At 44.6% G+C, this 22863-nt stretch overlaps 2 protein-coding genes across 6 annotated transcripts in view; both read left to right on the top strand.

Moving 5' to 3' along the window:
* The window catches only part of LOC115124799 (serine/threonine-protein kinase PAK 2-like), a 34927-nt gene extending 29384 nt beyond the window's left edge, over positions 1-5543 (top strand). For both annotated transcript variants that reach the window (XM_065018877.1, XM_065018878.1), the window contains exons 8-15: positions 1806-1869; positions 2059-2107; positions 2192-2304; positions 2537-2654; positions 2765-2864; positions 3423-3619; positions 3729-3866; positions 3987-5543. In XM_065018877.1, the coding sequence (XP_064874949.1) occupies positions 1806-1869; positions 2059-2107; positions 2192-2304; positions 2537-2654; positions 2765-2864; positions 3423-3619; positions 3729-3866; positions 3987-4073 (866 nt within the window). In that variant the 3' untranslated portion in view covers positions 4074-5543. The remainder of the gene's footprint in view (positions 1-1805; positions 1870-2058; positions 2108-2191; positions 2305-2536; positions 2655-2764; positions 2865-3422; positions 3620-3728; positions 3867-3986) is intronic.
* A 667-nt stretch (positions 5544-6210) lies between these two features.
* LOC115124800 (plastin-1-like) lies at positions 6211-21597 on the top strand. 4 transcript variants are annotated; one of them, XM_029654278.2, is made up of 18 exons: positions 6211-6259; positions 10182-10337; positions 10811-10953; positions 13828-13920; positions 16222-16382; positions 17234-17363; positions 17509-17641; positions 17726-17807; positions 17956-18121; positions 18325-18467; positions 18557-18652; positions 18813-19008; positions 19427-19505; positions 19675-19789; positions 20223-20356; positions 20447-20570; positions 20650-20774; positions 20880-21597. In XM_029654278.2, the coding sequence occupies exons 4-18, from the start codon at positions 13851-13853 to the stop codon at positions 21016-21018; spliced, it is 1893 nt and encodes a 630-aa protein (XP_029510138.1). In that variant the 5' UTR covers positions 6211-6259; positions 10182-10337; positions 10811-10953; positions 13828-13850; the 3' UTR covers positions 21019-21597. The 4 variants fall into 4 exon arrangements, with proteins under 4 accessions (XP_029510138.1, XP_064874946.1, XP_029510140.1 ...); XM_065018874.1 differs by having other exon boundaries at positions 6258-6272; XM_029654280.2 differs by lacking the exon at positions 6211-6259 and adding an exon at positions 6380-6460 and having other exon boundaries at positions 10816-10953.
* The last annotated feature ends 1266 nt before the right edge of the window (positions 21598-22863 follow it).

Raw genomic sequence — 22863 nt, 5'->3', positions numbered from 1 at the left:
TATTACACATAGACATACAGTATATTACACACAGACATACGGTATATTACACACAGGTATATTACACACAGACATACGGTATATTACACACAGACATACAGTATATTACACACAGACATACAGCATATTACACACAGACATACAGTATATTACACACAGACATACAGCATATCACACACAGACATACAGCATATCACACACAGACATACAGTATATTACACACAGACATACAGTATATTACACACAGACATACAGTATATTACACACAGACATACAGCATATCACACACAGACATACAGTATATCACACACAGACATACAGTATATTACACACAGACATACAGTATATTACACACAGACATACAGTATATTACACACAGACATACAGTATATTACACACAGACATACGGTATGTCATTCACACACAGACATACAGTATATTACACACAGACATACGGTATATACACACAGACATATATTCACACACAGACATACAGTATATTACACACAGACATACAGTATATTACACACAGACATACAGTATATTACACACAGACATACAGTATATTACACACAGACATACAGTATATTACACACAGACACGGTATGTATACAGTATATTACACACAGACATACAGTATATTACACACAGACATTCAGTATATTACACACAGACATACAGTATATTACACACAGACATACAGTATATTACACACAGACACACAGACATACAGTATATTACACACAGACATTATATACACACAGACATACAGTATATTACACACAGACATACAGTATATTACACACAGACATACATTATATTACACATAGACATACAGTATATTACACACAGACATACGGTATATTACACACAGACATACGGTATATTACACACAGACATACATTATATTACACACAGACATACAGTATATTACACACAGACATACGGTATATTACACACAGACATACATTATATTACACACAGACATACAGTATATTACACACAGACATACAGTATATTACACACAGACATACAGTATATTACACACAGACATACAGTATATTACACACAGACATACAGTATATTACACACAGACATACAGTATATTACACACATCACATTACACACAGACATACAGTATATTACACACAGACATACAGTATATTACACACAGACATACAGCATATCACACACAGACATACAGTATATCACACACAGACATACAGTATATTACACACAGACATACAGTATATTACACACAGACATACAGTATATTACACACAGACATACAGTATATTACACACAGACATACAGTATATTACACACAGACATACGGTATATTACACACAGACATACGGTATGTCACACACAGACATACAGTATATTACACACAGACATTCATTATATTACACACAGACATACAGTATATTACACACAGACATACAGTATATTACACACAGACATACAGTATATTACACACAGACATACGGTATATTACACACAGACATACGGTATATTACACACAGACATACATTATATTACACACAGACATACAGTATATTACACACAGACATACAGTATATTACACACAGACATACAGTATATTACACACAGACATACATTATATTACACACAGACATACAGTATATTACACACAGACATACGGTATATTACACACAGACATACGGTATATTACACACAGACATACATTATATGTATATTACACACAGACATACAGTATATTACACACAGACATACGGTATGTCACACACATCATGTCACCAGTCTGGCTCTATGTCTTTCAGGAACCATCGTCAGTATTGGAGATCCCAAGAAGAAGTACACACGCTATGAGAAGATCGGCCAGGGGTGAGACACACACACACACACACACACACACACACACTGTAGAGGTGAGTCCATTTACATGTTCACCTTTTTGTGCCTTTATCCATATCTAAGTAACAGATTGGACACTACTCTCTCTCTCTCGTTCTCTCTCGCTCTCCCTCTCTTTCGTTCTCTCTTGTTCTCTCTTTCTCTCTCGTTCTCTCTCAGAGCGTCTGGTACTGTCTATACAGCCATCGATGTTGCCACTGGTGCAGAGGTAAGGTCCCTTCCTGGGTCAACACCAACACACACACACTTTCAGACTGAACACAGACTTAAAACGTGTGTGTGTGTGTTACAGGTAGCTATCAAACAGATCAACCTCCAGAAACAGCCGAAGAAGGAGCTGATCATCAACGAGATCCTGGTGATGAAGGAGTTACAACAACCTAACATCGTCAACTACGTAGACAGGTAACACACACACACACGCACACACACACACGCACGCACACACACACACACACACACACACACACACACACACACACACACACCTCAGAAGTACGCCTGTGTCAGTACTCTGTGTGTTGGAGTCAGTTATTTACTTTGTTTCTGTTGTGTGTGTGTGTGTGTGTGTGTGTGTGTGTGTGTGTGTGTGTGTGTGTGTGTGTGTGTGTGTGCGTGCGTGCGTGCGTGTGTGTAGTTTCCTGGTAGGTGAGGAGTTGTTTGTGGTGATGGAGTATCTGGCTGGAGGTTCGCTCACGGACGTTGTCACGGAAACATGCATGGACGAGGCTCAGATCGCTGCCGTGTGCAGAGAGGTACACACACACACACACTGCTGCTGTCTGCCGAAAGGTATACTCACACACACTCAGTCACAGAGCACAGGGAGGTGTGTGTGACGGTGTGTCCTGTGTGTGTCCTGTAGTGTCTGCAGGCTCTGGAGTTTCTCCATGCCAACCAGGTGATCCACAGAGACATCAAGAGTGACAACGTGCTGCTGGGCATGGACGGATCTGTCAAGCTCAGTAAGAACACACACACACTCCCTCTCCGGCGCTCTAGGTCACCAGGCTGCTCATGATTACACACATCTGTCACCATCGTTATGGGCACCAGGGCCTCATCAGACTCACCTGGACTCCAACACCTCCCTGATTACCTTCCCTATATATGTCACTCCCTTTGGTTCCTTCCCCAGGCGTCATTGACTCTGTTCTGGTTTCATGTCTGTGAGCTTTTTCTGTTTCATGTTCTATTTATTAATTCAATTATTCACACCCTGTAGTTGCTTCCTGACTCCCAGCGTACACGTTACACACACACACACACTTTCTGTCTGCCTCCTCTTCCTCTCTCCCTTCATATCTCCCCCTCTCCTCTGTAGCTGGTTCTAGGTTCTGTTCCTAGATAAAATGCCTTGCCAATCCTAAGTGTCCTATTGTTTTGTGTCCTATCATTGTATTGGCTTGACAGTCACACTAACTTACCTGTTTTCTCTCCTCTGTCTAGCTGAATGTGACTAGGTGAATGTTTCATATGAACCTTCCCTCTAACATGTATGTTCTCTTCCCATCCCTCTCCAGCTGACTTTGGGTTCTGTGCCCAGATCACTCCAGAGCAGAGTAAAAGAAGCACCATGGTGGGGACTCCCTACTGGATGGCTCCTGAGGTGGTGACCAGGAAGGCCTACGGACCCAAGGTGGACATCTGGTCCCTGGGCATCATGGCTATAGAGATGGTGGAGGGAGAACCCCCTTACCTCAACGAGAACCCACTCAGGGTGAGGTTGGATGTGTGTGTGGGGGGGGGGGGGGGTGTTCCATGCGTGTGTGTGTGTGTCCAGGCATTGCACTTGGTGGCCACTAATGTTCAGTCTGTGTCTCCTACAGGCCCTCTACCTGATAGCCACCAATGGGACTCCAGAGCTCCAGTCTCCAGAGAAGTTATCTCCAGTGTTCAGGTCCTTCCTGTCCCGCTGTCTGGAGATGGATGTAGAGAAGAGAGGAGGGGGGAAAGAACTACTGCAGGTACACACACACACACACACACACACACACGCACAAACAAACACACACATACACACACACACACACACACCGTGATGAGAAGAGTTTGTTTCATTGGTTGATCTCTTGTCTTCCCTGCAGCATCCATTCCTAAAGCTGGCCAAGCCTCTCTCCAGCCTCACCCCTCTCATCCTGGCAGCCAAGGAGGCCATGAAGAGTAACCGCTAACCCTGGTTAGCCACAGATACACTGGATTCCTATATCTCTGTGTTAGCCTGAGTGCTAACCGCTAACTACTAGCCTTACCAGCTAACTTCCAGCCCTACAGTGCCAACTTGTCAGTGCCTCTCAGTAACTGACAGCATCTCCTCCTTGATGCTAAACACCAGCCTGCTAGGGCCCTGGCTCGTACACCTACAAGTCACACAAGTCGGCTTCCTGCTCTGTTTGACTCCCCTTCCCCTCTGTCCTTCACCCCTCACTCCATATCACACACCAGTCTTCCTATGTCTCTTACCCCCTCCCTGTCTGTCCCTCACACCCCCCTCATCTGTCCCTCACCCCCTCCCTGTCTGTCCCTCACTCCATATCACACACCAGTCTTCCTATGTCTCTTACCCCTCCCTCCCTGTCTGTCCCTCACTCCCCCTCCTCATCTGTCCCTCACCCCTCACTCCATATCACACACCAGTCTTCCTATGTCTCTTACCCCCTCCCTCCCTGTCTGTCCCTCACACCCCCTCCTCATCTGTCCCTCACTCCCCCTCCTCATCTGTCCCTCACCCCTCACTCCATATCACACACCAGTCTTCCTATGTCTCATACCCCCTCCCTGTCTGTCCCTCACACCCCCTCCTCATCTGTCCCTCACCCCCCTCCATTTTCCTCACCCTCTTTTTCATTCAGATGTTGTGAGGTTTTCCTGTTCTGTTTGTCTCTGCCTGCTACCTGTTCTTTCTCTCTCTTTACTCTGACTAAGAAACGTTAAAGGTGCAATCTGTAAAACTGATTGTCCCACAAACAAATAGTTCATTTCAAGCCTACAGTATCAGTGTTGCAGTACACCTGTAAATAAAACTACAGATTCCACCTTTAACTAAATGAAAGAAAGTCATTGCTGTATGGAACTATCTCGGTATTCAATTCAAATATTTTGGCAGCAAAACCAAATGACATTTTTCAAAATTGTTTTGTATATTATGTACTTTGACAAATGTTGAGGGGAAAAAAATGGTGATACTTGGAGAACTGTTTTTTAACGTGTATGAATACTTTTCATTTGGTGTTTTGTGACTAACATTCTGATAGAAACCTTCCATAACGATGTGCCTTAATGAACACAACAGGCTCTATGGGGTGAATCCTAACTTTCACTTCATTAAGTTGAATTGTCACTTAGTGTTCCATTGACATCAACGCATGACTACGTGACAACGTGACTTAAGTGGAAGTTAGGATTTGCTCCAATGATTGGCCAATCAAAAAGCATTCCACCGTGCTAGACTAGTTCCATTCCATTTCACAGACATTCCAGTCAGAGAGGTTGATTGGTTGAGTCTGATGATGTTGATGATTTTAATAAGTATCCCCTTCTGTTGTTCATTTTTAATTAATGAAACCACCTGTTTTTTTTTTACAGGAAGCCATGTATTTTCAAACAGTCTATGTAAATTATTATTAAAGATAGACTTGAACTAATGCTTGTGTGCGTGTGTCTGTGTAGAACATTATAGGGTGAAGTACTGTGTCTGTGTAGAACATTATAGGTGAAGTACTGTGTCTGTGTAGAACATTATAGGTGAAGTACTGTGTCTGTGTAGAACATTATAGGGTGAAGTACTGTGTCTGTAGAACATTATAGGTGAAGTACTGTGTCTGTGTAGAACATTATAGGTGAAGTACTGTGTCTGTGTAGAACATTATAGGTGAAGTACTCTGGCTGTACCAGTCGAGGGCATTCTGCGTTCACTGCTTTTCACTACAGCTTTTCATGGGGGTATCTCCCTCTCTCTCTCTCTTTACCCCACCCTCTCTCTCTCTTTCTCACTCCCTCCCTTTTCTCTATCTCCGCTCCTCCTTTATCTCTCCCTTCTCTCCCACGCTCTCCTTCTCAATGATAGTGTTTAATCTCTCAGGTCATTCACAGCTGGATTACAGTGTAATAACGGGACCAATATAAAGCACTGATTGTTAGATGGTTTCACATTGAGATATGTAAGCGATACAATACCCAATAGCATCTGTAGTTGGCGGACATTTATGTCTTGATAGCTCTCTCTGTGTGTGTGTGTGTGTGTGTGTGTGTGTGTGTGTGTGTGTGTGTGTTTGTGTGTGTGTGTGTGTAACCAGAGAGGCCCGGTGTGGGACAGGTGTCAGATGGAGAGCAGAGCTGAGGAAGAGAGGGAGTTCTGAAGGTCTGTTTTAGAGGTAGACAGACTAATTAGACAGACTAATGAGGTTGGTGTGTGTCGAGACCACGTATAGAGACAACGTATAGAGGTGTGTGTTATTTGGTTCAGGGAGAGTGTGGGACTTGTGTGTTTCTGAAGAGAGGAGAGGGGGAGGCCGGATCCCTGTTATCCTGCAGGTCGGATCCTAAACCTCTCAGCAGGCTGGTGAGTGAAAGACAGTAAGCTCCTTACTGCAGTACTGGAGGACTGAGTTCCTGGGTGACCAGGGCTCCTTACTGGAGGACTAAGTTACTGGGTGACCAGAGCTCCTTATTGCAGTACTGGAGGACTGAGTTACTGGGTGACCAGAGCTCCTTATTGCAGTACTGGAGGACTGAGTTACTGGGTGACCAGAGCTCCTTACTGCAGTACTGGAGGACTAAGTTACTGGGTGACCAGAGCTCCTTATTGCAGTACTGGAGGACTAAGTTACTGGGTGACCAGAGCTCCTTATTGCAGTACTGGAGGACTAAGTTACTGGGTGACCAGAGCTCCTTATTGCAGTACTGGAGGACAACGTTACTGGGTAACTAGAGCTCCTTATTGCAGTACTGGAGGACTAAGTTACTGGGTGACCAGAGCTCCTTATTGCAGTACTGGAGGACTAAGTTACTGGGTGACCAGAGCTCCTTATTGCAGTACTGGAGGACTAAGTTACTGGGTGACCAGAGCTCCTTATTGCAGTACTGGAGGACTGAGTTACTGGGTGACCAGAGCTCCTTACTGCAGTACTGGAGGACTAAGTTACTGGGTGACCAGAGCTCCTTATTGCAGTACTGGAGGACTAAGTTACTGGGTGACCAGAGCTCCTTACTGGAGTACTGGAGGACTGAGTTACTGGGTGACCAGAGCTCCTTATTGCAGTACTGGAGGACTGAGTTACTGGGTGACCAGAGCTCCTTACTGCAGTACTGGAGGACTAAGTTACTGGGTGACCAGAGCTCCTTATTGCAGTACTGGAGGACTAAGTTACTGGGTGACCAGAGCTCCTTACTGGAGTACTGGAGGACTGAGTTACTGGGTGACCAGAGCTCCTTATTGCAGTACTGGAGGACTAAGTTACTGGGTGACCAGAGCTCCTTATTGCAGTACTGGAGGACTAAGTTACTGGGTGACCAGAGCTCCTTATTGCAGTACTGGAGGACTAAGTTACTGGGTGACCAGAGCTCCTTACTGGAGTACTGGAGGACTGAGTTACTGGGTGACCAGAGCTCCTTATTGCAGTACTGGAGGACTGAGTTACTGGGTGACCAGAGCTCCTTACTGCAGTACTGGAGGACTAAGTTACTGGGTGACCAGAGCTCCTTACTGCAGTACTGGAGGACTGAGTTACTGGGTAACCAGAGCCATATAAAGGTTTGACCAACTTTGCCAGTCATAACGAGTATTTGGATTCTCAGTAACCATAGCAGTTAAGTTAGCTGTTGTTTGAAAAGTCAGTAAATTCAGCGTTTCTCTATGTGGCTCTATCTGTGTGTCACTACCATGGTGAAGCATTTATATGGCAGTAAACTAGTGGGTTGTTACAGTAAACCAGTGGGTTGTTACAGTAAAGTAGTGGGTTGTTACAGTAAAGCAGTTGGTTGTTACAGTAAAGCAGTGGGTTGTTACACTAAAGCGGTGGGTTGTTACAGTAAAGCAGTTGGTTGTTACAGTAAAGCGGTGGGTTGTTACAGTAAAGTAGTGGGTTGTTACAGTAAAGCAGTTGGTTGTTACAGTAAAGCAGTGGGTTGTTACAGTAAAGTAGTGGGTTGTTACAGTAAAGCAGTTGGTTGTTACAGTAAAGCAGTGGGGTGTTACAGTAAAGCGGTGGGTTGTTACAGTATAGTAGTGGGTTGTTACAGTAAAGCAGTTGGTTGTTACAGTAAAGCAGTGGGTTGTTACAGTAAAGCAGTGGGTTATTACAGTAAAGCAGTGGGTTGTTACAGTAAAGAAAGCAGTGGGTTGTTACAGTAAAGCAGTGGGTTGTTACAGTAAAGCAGTTGGTTGTTACAGTAAAGCAGTGGGTTTTTACAGTAAAGCAGTGGGTTGTTACAGTAAAGCAGTGGGTTGTTACAGTAAAGCAGTGGGTTGTTACAGGTTGTTACAGTAAAGTAGTTGGTTGTTACAGTAAAGCGGTGGGTTGTTACAGTAAAGCGGTGGGTTGTTACAGTAAAGCAGTGGGTTGTTACAGTAAAGCGGTGGGTTGTTACAGTAAAGCAGTGGGTTGTTACAGTAAAGCGGTGGGTTGTTACAGTAAAGCAGTGGGTTGTTACAGTAAAGCGGTGGGTTGTTACAGTAAAGCAGTGGGTTGTAACAGTAAAGCGGTGGGTTGTTATAGTAAAGCAGTGGGGTGTTACAGTAAAGCAGTTGGTTGTTACAGTAAAGCAGTTGTTTGTTACAGTAAAGCAGTTGGTTGTTACAGTAAAGCAGTTGGTTGTTACAGTAAAGCAGTTGGTTGTTACAGTAAAGCGGTGGGTTGTTACAGTAAAGCAGTGGGTTGTTACAGTAAAGCAGTTGGGTTTTACAGTAAAGCAGTGGGTTGTTACAGTAAAGCAGTGGGTTGTTACAGTAAAGCGGTGGGTTGTTACAGTAAAGCAGTGGGTTGTTACAGTAAAGCAGCTGGTTGTTACAGTAAAGCAGTGGGTTGTTACAGTAAAGCAGTGGGTTTTTACAGTAAAGCAGTGGGTTGTTACAGTAAAGCAGTGGGTTGTTACAGTAAAGCAGTGGGTTGTTACAGTAAAGCAGTTGGTTGTTACAGTAAAGCAGTGGGTTGTTACAGTAAAGCAGTGGGTTGTTACAGTAAAGCAGTGGGTTGTTACAGTAAAGCAGTTGGTTGTTACAGTAAAGCAGTGGGTTTTTACAGTAAAGCAGTGGGTTGTTACAGTAAAGCAGTGGGTTGTTACAGGTTGTTACAGTAAAGTAGTTGGTTGTTACAGTAAAGCGGTGGGTTGTTACAGTAAAGCGGTGGGTTGTTACAGTAAAGCAGTGGGTTGTTACAGTAAAGCAGTGGGTTGTTACGGGTTGTTACAGTAAAGCAGTTGGTTGTTACAGTAAAGCGGTGGGTTGTTACAGTAAAGCAGTGGGTTGTTACAGTAAAGCGGTGGGTTGTTACAGTAAAGCAGTGGGTTGTTACAGTAAAGCGGTGGGTTGTTATAGTAAAGCAGTGGGGTGTTACAGTAAAGCAGTTGGTTGTTACAGTAAAGCAGTTGGTTGTTACAGTAAAGCAGTTGGTTGTTACAGTAAAGCAGTTGGTTGTTACAGTAAAGCGGTGGGTTGTTACAGTAAAGCAGTGGGTTGTTACAGTAAAGCAGTTGGGTTTTACAGTAAAGCAGTGGGTTGTTACAGTAAAGCAGTGGGTTGTTACAGTAAAGCGGTGGGTTGTTACAGTAAAGCAGTGGGTTGTTACAGTAAAGCAGTTGGTTGTTACAGTAAAGCAGTGGGTTTTTACAGTAAAGCAGTGGGTTGTTACAGTAAAGCAGTGGGTTGTTACAGTAAAGCAGTGGGTTGTTACAGTAAAGCAGTTGGTTGTTACAGTAAAGCAGTGGGTTGTTACAGTTAAGCAGTGGGTTGTTACAGTAAAGCAGTGGGTTGTTACAGTAAAGCGGTGAGTTTGTGTAATAACGTGCTGTTTTCTCCTTGCATAAAGTTTCATTGTATTGTCTGGCAACATAGAAAGGAAGGTGTGTGTGTGTGTGTGTGTGTGTGAGAGAGAGAGAACGTGGAGCGGTATGTACAGCTAGAGTTCTCATTTATTAAACATGGCTGTTAGAAACCCAACACACCTGTAGCCAACACACACCTCTCCCTCTTACATCTCTCTATAATGTGGTTGTGTGTGTGTGCATGCCGGTGTGTGGTGAAAGAAACCGATGACACAGCTAAAGGGTTAATTGCTAACTCCCAGGCTGGAGTCTCTGGAGGACCACGCCCATCCCAGAGTTCAATGGGCCGAAGGTCTCTTGTCCTCCGCTGCTTCGGTCAAGACAGCGAGCGAGAAGACACCTGACCACCTCTCAACCTCTACCAAGCTTCTCCAGCCCTGTCTGATCCTCTCTTCACGGTAAGTCTTCAGTTTCCTGTTTCGGCTGCTATTTACTACACAAATACAGTAGCCTATGTGGTGCTTTCTGACACTTACAGTATATCAAAGGAGGAAGACTGATCGATCACTGCTTGGCATCGAATGATACGGAGTCTAGGGTCGCAATGAGTCACCAAAGTCTTCTAAGTAGCTGGCGAACAGCGAGATGAAAAATATAGCAGAACTTGTCATACAGTCTTGTCTCAGCCAGTAGTGTTTAAGTTCTGTAATATACTTGTTGCACTTAGTTTGTAAGTCCATTTCTTGCGAAGTAAATGTCTAACTAGCTTCTACTATCATTCATCTGTATATATTTTTTTGCTCATGTAATTTAGGACACCACATAATAATGAACATATCAGCTCACAACACCGCAGTTACCTCCGCAGCTGATGTTCATGTGGAGAAGGCTGTAAAATAATAAAATATTCAAACTCCTGTTCTCTACCCAGTGCAGCTGAACAACTCCTAGCCTCTGTTAGGCCTGTCGGCAGACCCGCTCTACTCAGCCAGGAGTGACTGAACGCTGGGGAGCAGAGAGACCTTGGCCCCTCTCGTCCAGAACAGAACCAAACAGACACAGGCTTTTATGAAGGTGTGTTCTGGGGTGTGAGCCCCCGGGGGTCAGGTGTGTGGAGGGTCAGCGAGGGGAGCTGTCTGGGTGTCAATTCAGTCAATTCAAATTCAAAAATGTGCATCCGATAATCGAATTTCATTTCCCGAATTGACTAAACTTGAACGGAACAGTAGAGAGCTGTGGGATGAAAGTCACTGCCATATATAGAGTCTACGCTGAGTGTGCCCCCAGAACAGTCTCAGTTCGACGGGGCATGGACTCTACAAGGTGTCAAAAGCGTTCCACAGGGATGTTGGCCCATGTTGACTCCAATGCTTCCCACAGTTGTTTCAAGTTGGCAGGATGTCCTCTGGGTGGTGGACCATTCTTGAAAAACGCTGTTGAGCGTGAAAATCCCAGCAGCGTTGCAGTTCTTGACACACTCAAACCGATATGCCTGACACCTACCACCTTACCCTGTTCAAAGGCACTTCAGTGTTATGTCTCGCCCATCCACCCTCTGAATGGCACACATACACAATCCATGTCCTAATGCTTAAAAATCCTTCTTTAAACTGTCTCCTCACCTTCATCTACACTGATTGAATTGGATTTAACAAGTGATCAATAAGGGATCATAGTTTTCACCTGGATTTACCTGGTCAGTCTATGTCATGGAAAGAGCTGGTGTTTCTAATGTTTTGTACACTCAGTGTATATCGAGGCCATTCCAGGACACAACACATATCCTTATTGTCCTCGTATCTCTCCCTCGAGTTAATCAATAACCACACAACTATTTTAATAATAATAGATCATGATACAGAACTGTATCATGTTGCCTTTGTGAGCTTAAAGATATGGGCCCGACCTTCTGGGGCTGAGATTGTATGGTTCAATAATATACACTATAAATTGTATGGTCTAATATATAGATTAGATTCTAGATTGTAGACAATCTTTACTCTCTCCTTATTGTAGTTAGCTCTGTATTCTCTGCAGCCTGTGATGGCACACTTATCACTGCTAGAACCAGTAGATTAGCTTATTGCTCAATACACTGGCAGGTCAATGGAAGCACGAGGTCACAATGGAAGCACGAGGTCACAATGGAAGAATGAGGTCACAATGGAAGAATGAGGTCACAATGGAAGCATGAGATCACAATGCAAGCATGATATCACAATGCATGCATGAGATCACAATGGAAGAATGTGATCACAATGGAAGAATGAGATCACAATGCAAGCATGAGATCACAATGCATGCATGAGATCACAATGGAAGAATGAGATCACAATGGAAGAATGAGATCACAATGCAAGCATGAGATCACAATGCATGCATGAGATCACAATGGAAGAATGAGGTCACAATGGAAGCATGAGATCACAATGCAAGCATGAGATCACAATGCATGCATGAGATCACAATGGAAGAATGAGATCACAATGGAAGCATGAGATCACAATGCATGCATGAGATCACAATGGAAGAATGAGATCACAATGGAAGCATGAGATCACAATGCATGCATGAGATCACAATGGAAGCATGAGATCACAATGGAAGAATGAGATCACAATGGAAGCATGAGATCACAATGCATGCATGAGATCACAATGGAAGAATGAGATCACAATGGAAGCATGAGATCACAATGCATGCATGAGATCACAATGGAAGAATGAGATCACAATGGAAGCATGAGATCACAATGCATGCATGAGATCACAATGGAAGCATGAGATCACAATGGAAGAATGAGATCACAATGGAAGCATGAGATCACAATGCATGCATGAGATCACAATGGAAGAATGAGATCACAATGGAAGCATGAGATCACAATGCATGCATGAGATCACAATGGAAGAATGAGATCATAATGGAAGCATGAGATCACAATGCAAGCATGAGATCACAATGCATGCATGAGATCACAATGGAAGAATGAGATCACAATGCATGCATGAGATCACAATGGAAGAATGAGATCACAATGCATGCATGAGATCACAATGGAAGAATGAGATCACAATGCAAGCATGAGATCACAATGCATGCATGAGATCACAATGGAAGAATGAGATCACAATGGAAGCATGAGATCACAATGGAAGCATGAGATCACAATGGAAGCATGAGATCACAATGGAAGCATGAGATCACAATGGAAGAATGAGATCACAATGGAAGCATGAGATCACAATGCATGCATGAGATCACAATGGAAGAATGAGATCACAATGGAAGCATGAGGTCACAATGGAAGCATGAGGTCACAATTGAAGCATGAGGTCACAATTGAAGCATGAGGTCACAATGGAAGCATGTTGCCTGCTTGTCAGTTTAGCAGTCAAGTTTGTTCTGCAATCGTGTGATTGTTGTGATTTTGCTATTGTAAATGTTTGTAGGCTTATGTAGCCAAATTGTATCTATGATCGTACGCTATCCATTTGTTTTTTGTTTGATATTTTAATGTATGAGAATTTACCAATAATATCATGCCACACCCAGCCATGATTACAGTCACCTGTGTGTCTTTTGACACTATATAAATGAGTCATCCCGCAGTGTTTGTCATTATACCCTGATGAAGACAGCTTGTCTGTCGAAACATTGGACATTAACATTTCTGCATCTGAGCTCCTAGAGTGTGCGGCTCTCCTTTATTTTTTGAAGTGTTCCACTCCGCTAGCCAGCACCTCGCCTAAATAGGTGTGCGTTTCTTTTGCCTCTAGATTGTTCTGCATCTGTACCTTGTGTTTCAATTATAAATATGTCCTTTAATTGTGATGATAAATTGACTGTGTGTGTGTGTGTGTGTGTGTGTGTGTGTGTGTGTGTGTGTGTGTATATATATATATATATATATATATATATATATATATATATATATATAAATATCAGGTAATCTAGATAGACTGTCCAGTATGGCGAAAAAGGTGACCCAGATTTCACGAGAGGACCTGGAGGAGCTCCGGGAGGCTTTCAACAGGATCGGTTAGTTACAGACACACACACACACACTCACACACCCATACCTACAGACACCCACAGAGGTTAGAGAGTTAACCTCGAGGTTAGGGAGGTAACCTGGAGGTTAGAGGGGTAACCTAGAGGTTAGAGGGGTAACCTAGAGGTTAGAGAGGTAACCTAGAGGTTAGAGAGGTAACCTAGAGGTTAGAGGGGTAACCTAGAGGTTAGAGGGGTAACCTAGAGGTTAGAGAGGTAACCTAGAGGTTAGAGAGGTAACCTGGAGGTTAGAGAGGGAGATAGTTAACCTGGAGGTTAGAGGGGTAACCTGGAGGTTAGAGAGGGAGATAGTTAACCTAGAGGTTAGAGGGGTAACCTAGAGGTTAGAGGGGTAACCTAGAGGTTAGAGAGGTAACCTAGAGGTTAGAGGGGTAACCTGGAGGTTAGAGAGGGAGATAGTTAACCTGGAGGTTAGAGAGGTAACCTGGAGGTTAGAGAGGGAGATAGTTAACCTGGAGGTTAGAGAGGTAACCTGGAGGTTAGAGGGGTAACCTAGAGGTTAGAGAGGTAACCTAGAGGTTAGATAGTTAACCTGGAGGTTTTAGGGGTAACCTAGAGGTTAGAGAGTTAACCTAAAGGTTAGAGAGGTAACCTAGAGGTTAGAGAGGGAGTTGGTAACCTCGAGGTTAGAGAGGTAACCTAGAGGTTAGAGAGGGAGATATATAACCTAGAGGTTAGAGAGGTAACCTAGAGGTTGGAGAAGTAACCTAGAGGTTAGAGGGGTAACCTGGAGGTTAGAGAGGGAGATAGTTAACCTGGAGGTTAGAGAGGTAACCTGGAGGTTAGAGAGGGAGATAGTTAACCTGGAGGTTAGAGAGGTAACCTGGAGGTTAGAGGGGTAACCTAGAGGTTAGAGAGGTAACCTAGAGGTTAGATAGGTAACCTAGAGGTTAGATAGTTAACCTGGAGGTTTTAGGGGTAACCTAGAGGTTAGAGAGGTAACCTAGAGGTTAGAGAGTTAACCTAAAGGTTAGAGAGGTAACCTAGAGGTTAGAGAGGGAGTTGGTAACCTCGAGGTTAGAGAGGTAACCTAGAGGTTAGAGAGGGAGATATATAACCTAGAGGTTAGAGAGGTAACCTAGAGGTTAGAGAGTTAACCTAAAGGTTATAACCTAGAGGTTAGAGAGGGAGATAGGTAACCTAGAGGTTAGATAGGTAACCTTGAGGTTAGAGAGGGATATAGGTAACCTAGAGGTTCGATAGGTATATAGGTAACCTTGAGGTTAGAGAGTTAACCTAGAGGTTAGAGAGTTAACCTAGAGGTTAGAGAGTTAACCTAGAGGTTAGAGAGGTAACCTAGAGGTTAGAGAGGTAACCTAGAGGTTAGAGAGGGATATAAGTAACCTTGAGGTTAGAAAGGTAACCTAGAGGTTAGAGAGTTAACCTAGAGGTTAGAGAGGTAACCTAGAGGTTAGAAAGGTAACCTAGAGGTTAGAGAGGGATATAAGTAACCTTGAGGTTAGAGAGGTAATCTGGAGATTAGAGAGGGATATCGGTAACCTTGAGGTTAGAGAGGTAATCTGGAGATTAGAGAGGGATATCGGTAACCTTGAGGTTAGAGAGGTAATCTGGAGATTAGAGAGGGATATCGGTAACCTTGAGGTTAGAGAGGTAATCTGGAGATTAGAGAGGGATATCGGTAACCTTGAGGTTAGAGAGGTAATCTGGAGATTAGAGAGGGATATCGGTAACCTTGAGGTTAGAGAGGTTACCTAGAGGTTAGATACAGTGACTAGTAGCTAAAAGGTTGCTGGTTTAAATCCAGAACCCGGAGATGACAAGAGGGGAGGGAACTAGTAACGGGCCTCCATTTTGGCCTTGAGCATGGCACTTCATCTGGTCATAATTCTGTCTGCCTGCCTGCCTACCTGCCTACCCATCTCTCTCTCGCTCTGTCTGTCTCTCTTTCTGTCTGTCTGCCTGCCTGCCTACCTGCCTGCCTGCCTACCTGCCTACCCATCTCTCTCTCGCTCTGTCTGTCTCTCTTTCTGTCTGTCTGCCTGCCTGCCTACCTGCCTACCCATCTCTCTCTCGCTCTGTCTGTCTCTCTTTCTGTCTGTCTGCCTGCCTGCCTACCTGCCTGCCTGCCTACCTGCCTACCCATCTCTCTCTCGCTCTGTCTGTCTCTCTTTCTGTCTGTCTGTCTGCCTGCCTACCTGCCTACCCATCTCTCTCTCGCTCTGTCTGTCTCTCTTTCTGTCTGTCTGCCTGCCTGCCTACCTGCCTGCCTGCCTACCTGCCTGACTGCCTGTGTTTCCTCCCATACAGATACTGACAACAGTGGTTTTGTCAGTGACTTTGAGCTGCAGGAGCTGTTCAGAGAGGCTAGTTTCTCCATGCCAGGCTACAGAGTCAGAGACATAGTGGAGATCTTTGTAGCAGGAGACACCAACAAGGACGGGAAGATCAGCTTTGAAGAGTTCGTCTCGGTAAGATTTAAAATACACCGAAGTAAAGACGGTGACACATGTAGGCACGCATCCACATACACACTCACACAGACACACTCACACATACACACTCACACAGACACTCTCACACATACACACTCACACAGACACACTCACACAGACACATTCACACAGACACACTCACACAGACACTCTCACACAGACACACTCACACAGACACACTCACACAGACACACTCACACAGACACACTCACACAGACACATTCACACAGACACATTCACACAGACACACTCACACAGACACACTCACACAGACACACTCACACAGACACTCTCACACAGACACACTCACACAGACACACTCACACAGACACACTCACACAGACACTCTCACACAGACACACTCACACAGACACACTCACACAGACACACTCACACAGACACATTCACACAGACACATTTACACAGACACACTCACACAGACACTCTCACACAGACACACTCACACAGACACACTCACACAGACACTCTCACACAGACACATTTACACAGACACACTCACACAGACACACTCACACAGACACACTCACACAGACACACTCACACAGACACACTCACACACTCACACAGACACACTCACACAGACACACTCACACAGACACTCTCACACAGACATACTCACACAGACACACTGACACAGACACACTCACACAGACATTCTCACACAGACACACTCACACAGACACACTCACACAGACACACTCACACAGACACACTCACACAGTCACACTCACACAGACACACTCACACAGACACACAGACACACTCACACAGACACACTCAGAGACACGGCCCATCCTGTCTTGTAGATCTACCAGGAGCTGAAGAGTAAGGAGCTCAGTGAGACGTTCAAGAAAACCATCGCCAGGAGAGAAGGGATACAATCCTTTGGAGGATTGTCAGGAATCTCCAGCGAGGGAACACAGCACTCCTACTCAGGTAGAGAGAGAGAGAGAGAGAGAGAGAGAGAAAATGTTTGTGTCCTAATCATGCAAGAACGTGTGTATTTTTGTGTGGGTGTGTGTGTGTGTGTGTGTGTGTTTGTGTGCGTATGTGTGGGTGTGTGTGTGTGTGTGTGTGTTAGATGAGGAGAAGGTGGCGTTTGTGAACTGGATCAACAAGTCTCTGGCCAAAGATGAAGACTGTAAACACCTTCTACCCATGAACCCTGACGGAGACAGTCTCTTCAAATCAGTAAAAGATGGGATCCTGCTCTGGTAACACACACACAGGCACAAATATATATACACACACTCACACACACACACACTGCTAACATATACTCTGTATTGTCTTTGCAGTAAAATGATCAACCTCTCCCAGTCTGACACCATCGATGAGAGAGTCATCAACACCAAGAAACAAACCACCTTTACCATGACCGTGAGTTAACACACACACACACACACACACACACACACACACACACACACACACACACACACACACACACACACACACACACAGAGGAAAAATTGGACTGTCCCATATCAAAACTGTAACTCTCTCTCTCTCTCTCTCCCTTCTCTAGGAGAACCTGATGCTGGCGATAAACTCTGCGTTGTCTATCGGCTGTACCGTGGTCAACATCGACGCCCCTGACCTGATGGCTGGGAAACCCCACCTGGTGCTGGGGCTGCTTTGGCAGATTATCAAGATAGGACTGTTTGCTGACATAGAGATCAGCAGCAACGAAGGTACACACACACACACACACATTGTCAAACACATAAACAGCCACAAACATAGTGTCTAATTTAGTTTCAATGTCATATGAGCTTCATGCCCATGTCAAATTATATGACCCCACTTGTAACTTCCTGCAACCCTATTGGCTGTTTGTGTGTGTGTGTATCTGTACCACACTGCAAGCCGATTGGCTTATTGTGTTTATTTGCAGCTCTTATTAACCTGCTGTTTGAGGGGGAGGAGTTAGAGCACCTGATGTCATTGTCTCCTGAAGAACTGTTGCTACGCTGGGTCAACCATCACCTAGGCAACGCTGGGGCCCAACCAATCAGCAACTTCAGCCAAGACATCAAGGTAACACACAGACTGTCACTCACGTACAGTCACACACACACACACTGCAAATATGTTGTTTATGTATTAATGCTGTTATTATACTGTAGGATTCCAGGGCGTATTTCACCCTGTTGGACCAGATCTCACCTAATGGAGAGGACATAGACGAGATGGCCATCCACATCGATATGACCGGCATCAATGTAAGTGGGTGTGTATTCATATGTGCGTGTTCATGTTGGCATGCGCATGTGTGTGTTGCCACTTACGTTTGTGTGTGTGTGTGTGTGTGTGTGTGTGTGTGTGTGTGTGTGTGTGTGTGTGTGTGTGTGTGTGTGTGTGTGTGTGTGTGTGTGTGTATAGGAGCGTGACGACGAACGCAGGGCAGAGATGATGCTTCGCCAGGCAGCCCGTCTGGACTGCAGACAGTTTGTGTCTCCTATGGATGTGGTGTCTGGCAACAGCAAGCTGAACCTGGCCTTCGTAGCCAACCTCTTCAACACACACCCGGCCCTGAAGAGGACTAACAGTAACAACATAGACACAGCACTCATAGAGGGTGAGCTGCACACACACACACACACACACACACACACACACACACACACACACACACACACACACACACACACACACACACACACACACACACACACACACACACACACACCCGGCCCTGAAGAGGACTAACAGCAACAACATAGACACAGCACTCATAGAGGGTGAGCTGCACACACACACACACACACACACACACACACACACACACACACACACACACACACACACACACACACACACACACACGGCCCTGAAGAGGACTAACAGCAACAACATAGACACAGAACTCATAGATCGTGAGCTGCACACACACACACACATTCTTTCTCTCTCACACACTCACAAACACACACACACTCTTTCTCTCTCACACACAGACACAGCACACTGTAATATGTGTAATGTTGTCCTAACAGGAGAATCCAGAGAGGAGAAAACATTCAGGAACTGGATGAACTCTCTGGGAGTTGCTCCCTATGTCAACCACCTCTACTGGTACAGTAACCACACACGCACACGCACACACACACACACACACACACACACACACACACACACACACACACACACACACACACACACACACACACACACAGAGAGAGGGTATACATGTGTGTGTGTTAATGTTTGCATGTGTTGATTGGTGTGTGTGTGTGTGTTGCAGTGACCTGTGTGATGCGGTGGTGATTCTCCAGTTGTATGAGAAAGTCAACGTCCCTGTAGAGTGGAAAAAAGTCAACAGACCTCCATACTCTGCACTGGGCAGTAACATGAAGAAGGTACACACACACATACTTTATTTGAATCCACCAATCAAATTGACAAAAAAGGATCCCAAACATGTCAAAAGTCCATGTATGTGTGGCACTCCAGGGTACAGAAAGCACCTGCTTCTCCAAACAGCTAGGCTGCCCACGACAGCTGAAACAGACCAGTACCTAGCCAATGGCTTTGCCCTAGTTTTTGTCAGGCTTCTCAGCAAAGGCCTGCTCCATGTAGCCGTCCAATGAGCAGCCCACTTCCAAAACAAGCACCTCCCCTTGGCCTCACACACAACAATAATATCTTGCGTTCTTGGCGCGCACACACACACACACACACACACACACACACACACACACACACACACACACAGACTCTCTTTTATCAAAATATTGTTGATGAAAATACAGAGGATTTCCAGGCATTGTGTTGGTGTGTCTGTGTGTGTAGTTGGAGAACTGTACCTATGCGGTGGAACTGGGTCGGAATAAAGCTCGATTCTCATTGGTGGGAATTGGAGGAGTGAATCTGAACGAGGGAAGTCCCATGCACACACTGGCTCTGGTCTGGCAGCTGATGAGGAGGTATGTACAGTACAAACACACACCTTTCCTTTTCACTTCGACATCTCTCTCACCTCTTACTATCCCTCTATCATCCCCCACCCCCCTCAGGTACACTCTCCAGGTGTTGTCTGATCTAGGAGATGGGGAGAAGATTGGAGACCAGATCATAATCAACTGGGTCAACACTCAGCTCAAAGAGGGAGGCAAGGACTCACAGATCAGCAGCTTCAAGGTGGGTGTGTACGTGTGTGAGTGTGCCATGCACGTTGTGTTCATGTGAACAGCTTTAATGTGTGCGTGTGTGTCTGCAGGATAAGCTGATCAGTACTAGTCTCCCAGTGATAGACTTGTTAGACACCATCGCCCCCAAATCTATCAAAGAGGAGCTGGTGAAGAGAGGGGAGCTCAGCGATGCAGACAAGCTCAACAACGCCAAGTAAATAACCCCTGACCCTTAACCTCTGAACTCTAAATGACCTCGACCCCCAACCTCTAACCTCTTACTTCTAGCTGACTTCCCTTCCCTTTTGTCTTCCTGTAGGTATGCTATCACGGTATCCAGGAAGATTGGAGCCCGTGTCTACGCTCTGCCTGATGACCTGGTCGAGGTGAAACCCAAGATGGTTCTGACTGTGTTCGCATGCCTGATGGGGAGGGGCATGAAGAAAGCTGATGGCTGAACACACACACACACACACACACACACACACACACACACACACTCAGACACACTAACATACACTAACAGCCTGTCCCAATTGGCTCCTTACCCTTTACCCTCTTCCTGTCTCCTGCACATCTAGTCTGTGATTAGATCAGGGTATATAATCAGAGCGCAGCTGATTGTTCATTAAACATTTATTTCATACTGATAGAAACCGAGCGGTTATGTGCCTAGTGTGCTCAAGGAGGCACTGATGGATCATTTTAATATCTAAATTATGAATGTATTAATTCATTCTGTGGAAAAGAAACAACAGAATAGAATTATAAATCTATATAGTGGAGGGGACATGAACCCTTTGGTTTCAATCACAAACACACCTTACAGAACTAACAGTACAGACACACTACAGACCTGTAAATGTTGTGTAATTCTCTTGACTTAGTAAACTCAATCGACTGAAGATAATATCCTGGTAGCCTGACATTTTGTTCATGCAAATTGTGTGTGGGAGGGGTGGTGCATTTTTGAATACTTAATCATAAACACGTATAATAAAACCCATTTAATAAACACGTGTTTATGACACCCTTCACCCGGGACTGAGAGAAATGTTTACCAGGAACAGAGGACAACAAAGGAGAACTGTGTGATAGAACTAGGTCAGTTAGCCTTGTGTGATTTGATGCATGGTCCCAACTTCCATCTCACTAACAACGCTGGGATGTGATTTACTTCATTTAATTCACAGTTACATCTTCCCCTCTCGCCTCACTCCCACATTTCAACTGGCAGTGATAATAGTAGACCAAGTAGACCAAGGTGCAGCGTGGTAAGTGTTCATGATCTTTAATACTCAGAACACCAATCAAAAACAACAAAAGGAATAACGACCGTCACGTTCTGCCGGCTTCACATATCTAACAAAAAAAACAAGATCCCACAACATAGGTAGGAAAACAGGCTACATAGGTATGATTCCCAATCAGAGACAACGATAGACAGCTGCCTCTGATTGGGAACCACACTCGCCCAAAACCAAAGAAATACAAAACACAGAATGCCCACCCCACATCACACCCTGACCTCACCAAATAGAGAAATAAAACAGATCTCTAAGGTCAGGGTGTGACAGATGTTTTGGGCTGAGCCTCAGAAGGGAGAAACACAAACGGCAACATTTTGGAGCCAAACACTGATGCTCAGCCTGATAATGGAAATAAACCACACAAGACCTACAAGCTCTTAGAATATATACACAAGAGACCTACAAACTCTTAGAATATAAAGAACCAGTTAAAAAGTTTGGACACACCTACTCATTCAATGGTTTTTCTTTATTTTTACTATTTTCTACATTGTAGAATAGTGAAGACATCAAAACTATGAAATAACACATATGCAATCATGTAGTAACCAAAAAGGTGTTAAACAAATTTGATATTTGAGATTCTTCAAAGTAGCCACCCTTTGCCTTGATGACTGCTATGCACAATCTTGGCATTCTCTCAAACAGCTTCACCTGGAATGCTTTTCCAACCGTCTAGAAGGAGATCCCACATATGCTGAGCACTTGTTGGCTGCTTTTCCTTCACTCTGCAGCCCAACTCATTCCTTACCATCTCAATTGGGTTGAGGTTGGGAGATTGTGGAGGCCAGGTCATCTGATACAGCACTCAATCACTATCCTTCTTAGTCAAATAGCCCTTACACAGCCTGGAGGTGTGTTGGGCCATTGTCCGTTTGAAAAACATAGTCCCACTAAGCACAAACCAGATGGGATGGTGTATTGCTATAGACTGCTGTGGTAGCCATGCTGGTTAAGTGTGTTTGCAAACTTGATGATTGAGTTGGAGGCGTG

This window comes from Oncorhynchus nerka, linkage group LG5 (assembly GCF_034236695.1).
Source record: "Oncorhynchus nerka isolate Pitt River linkage group LG5, Oner_Uvic_2.0, whole genome shotgun sequence".
Classification (NCBI taxonomy): domain Eukaryota; kingdom Metazoa; phylum Chordata; class Actinopteri; order Salmoniformes; family Salmonidae; genus Oncorhynchus; species Oncorhynchus nerka.
The sequence above is the reverse complement of the archived record's forward strand: the minus strand, read 5'-3'. Positions and strand labels throughout refer to the sequence as shown.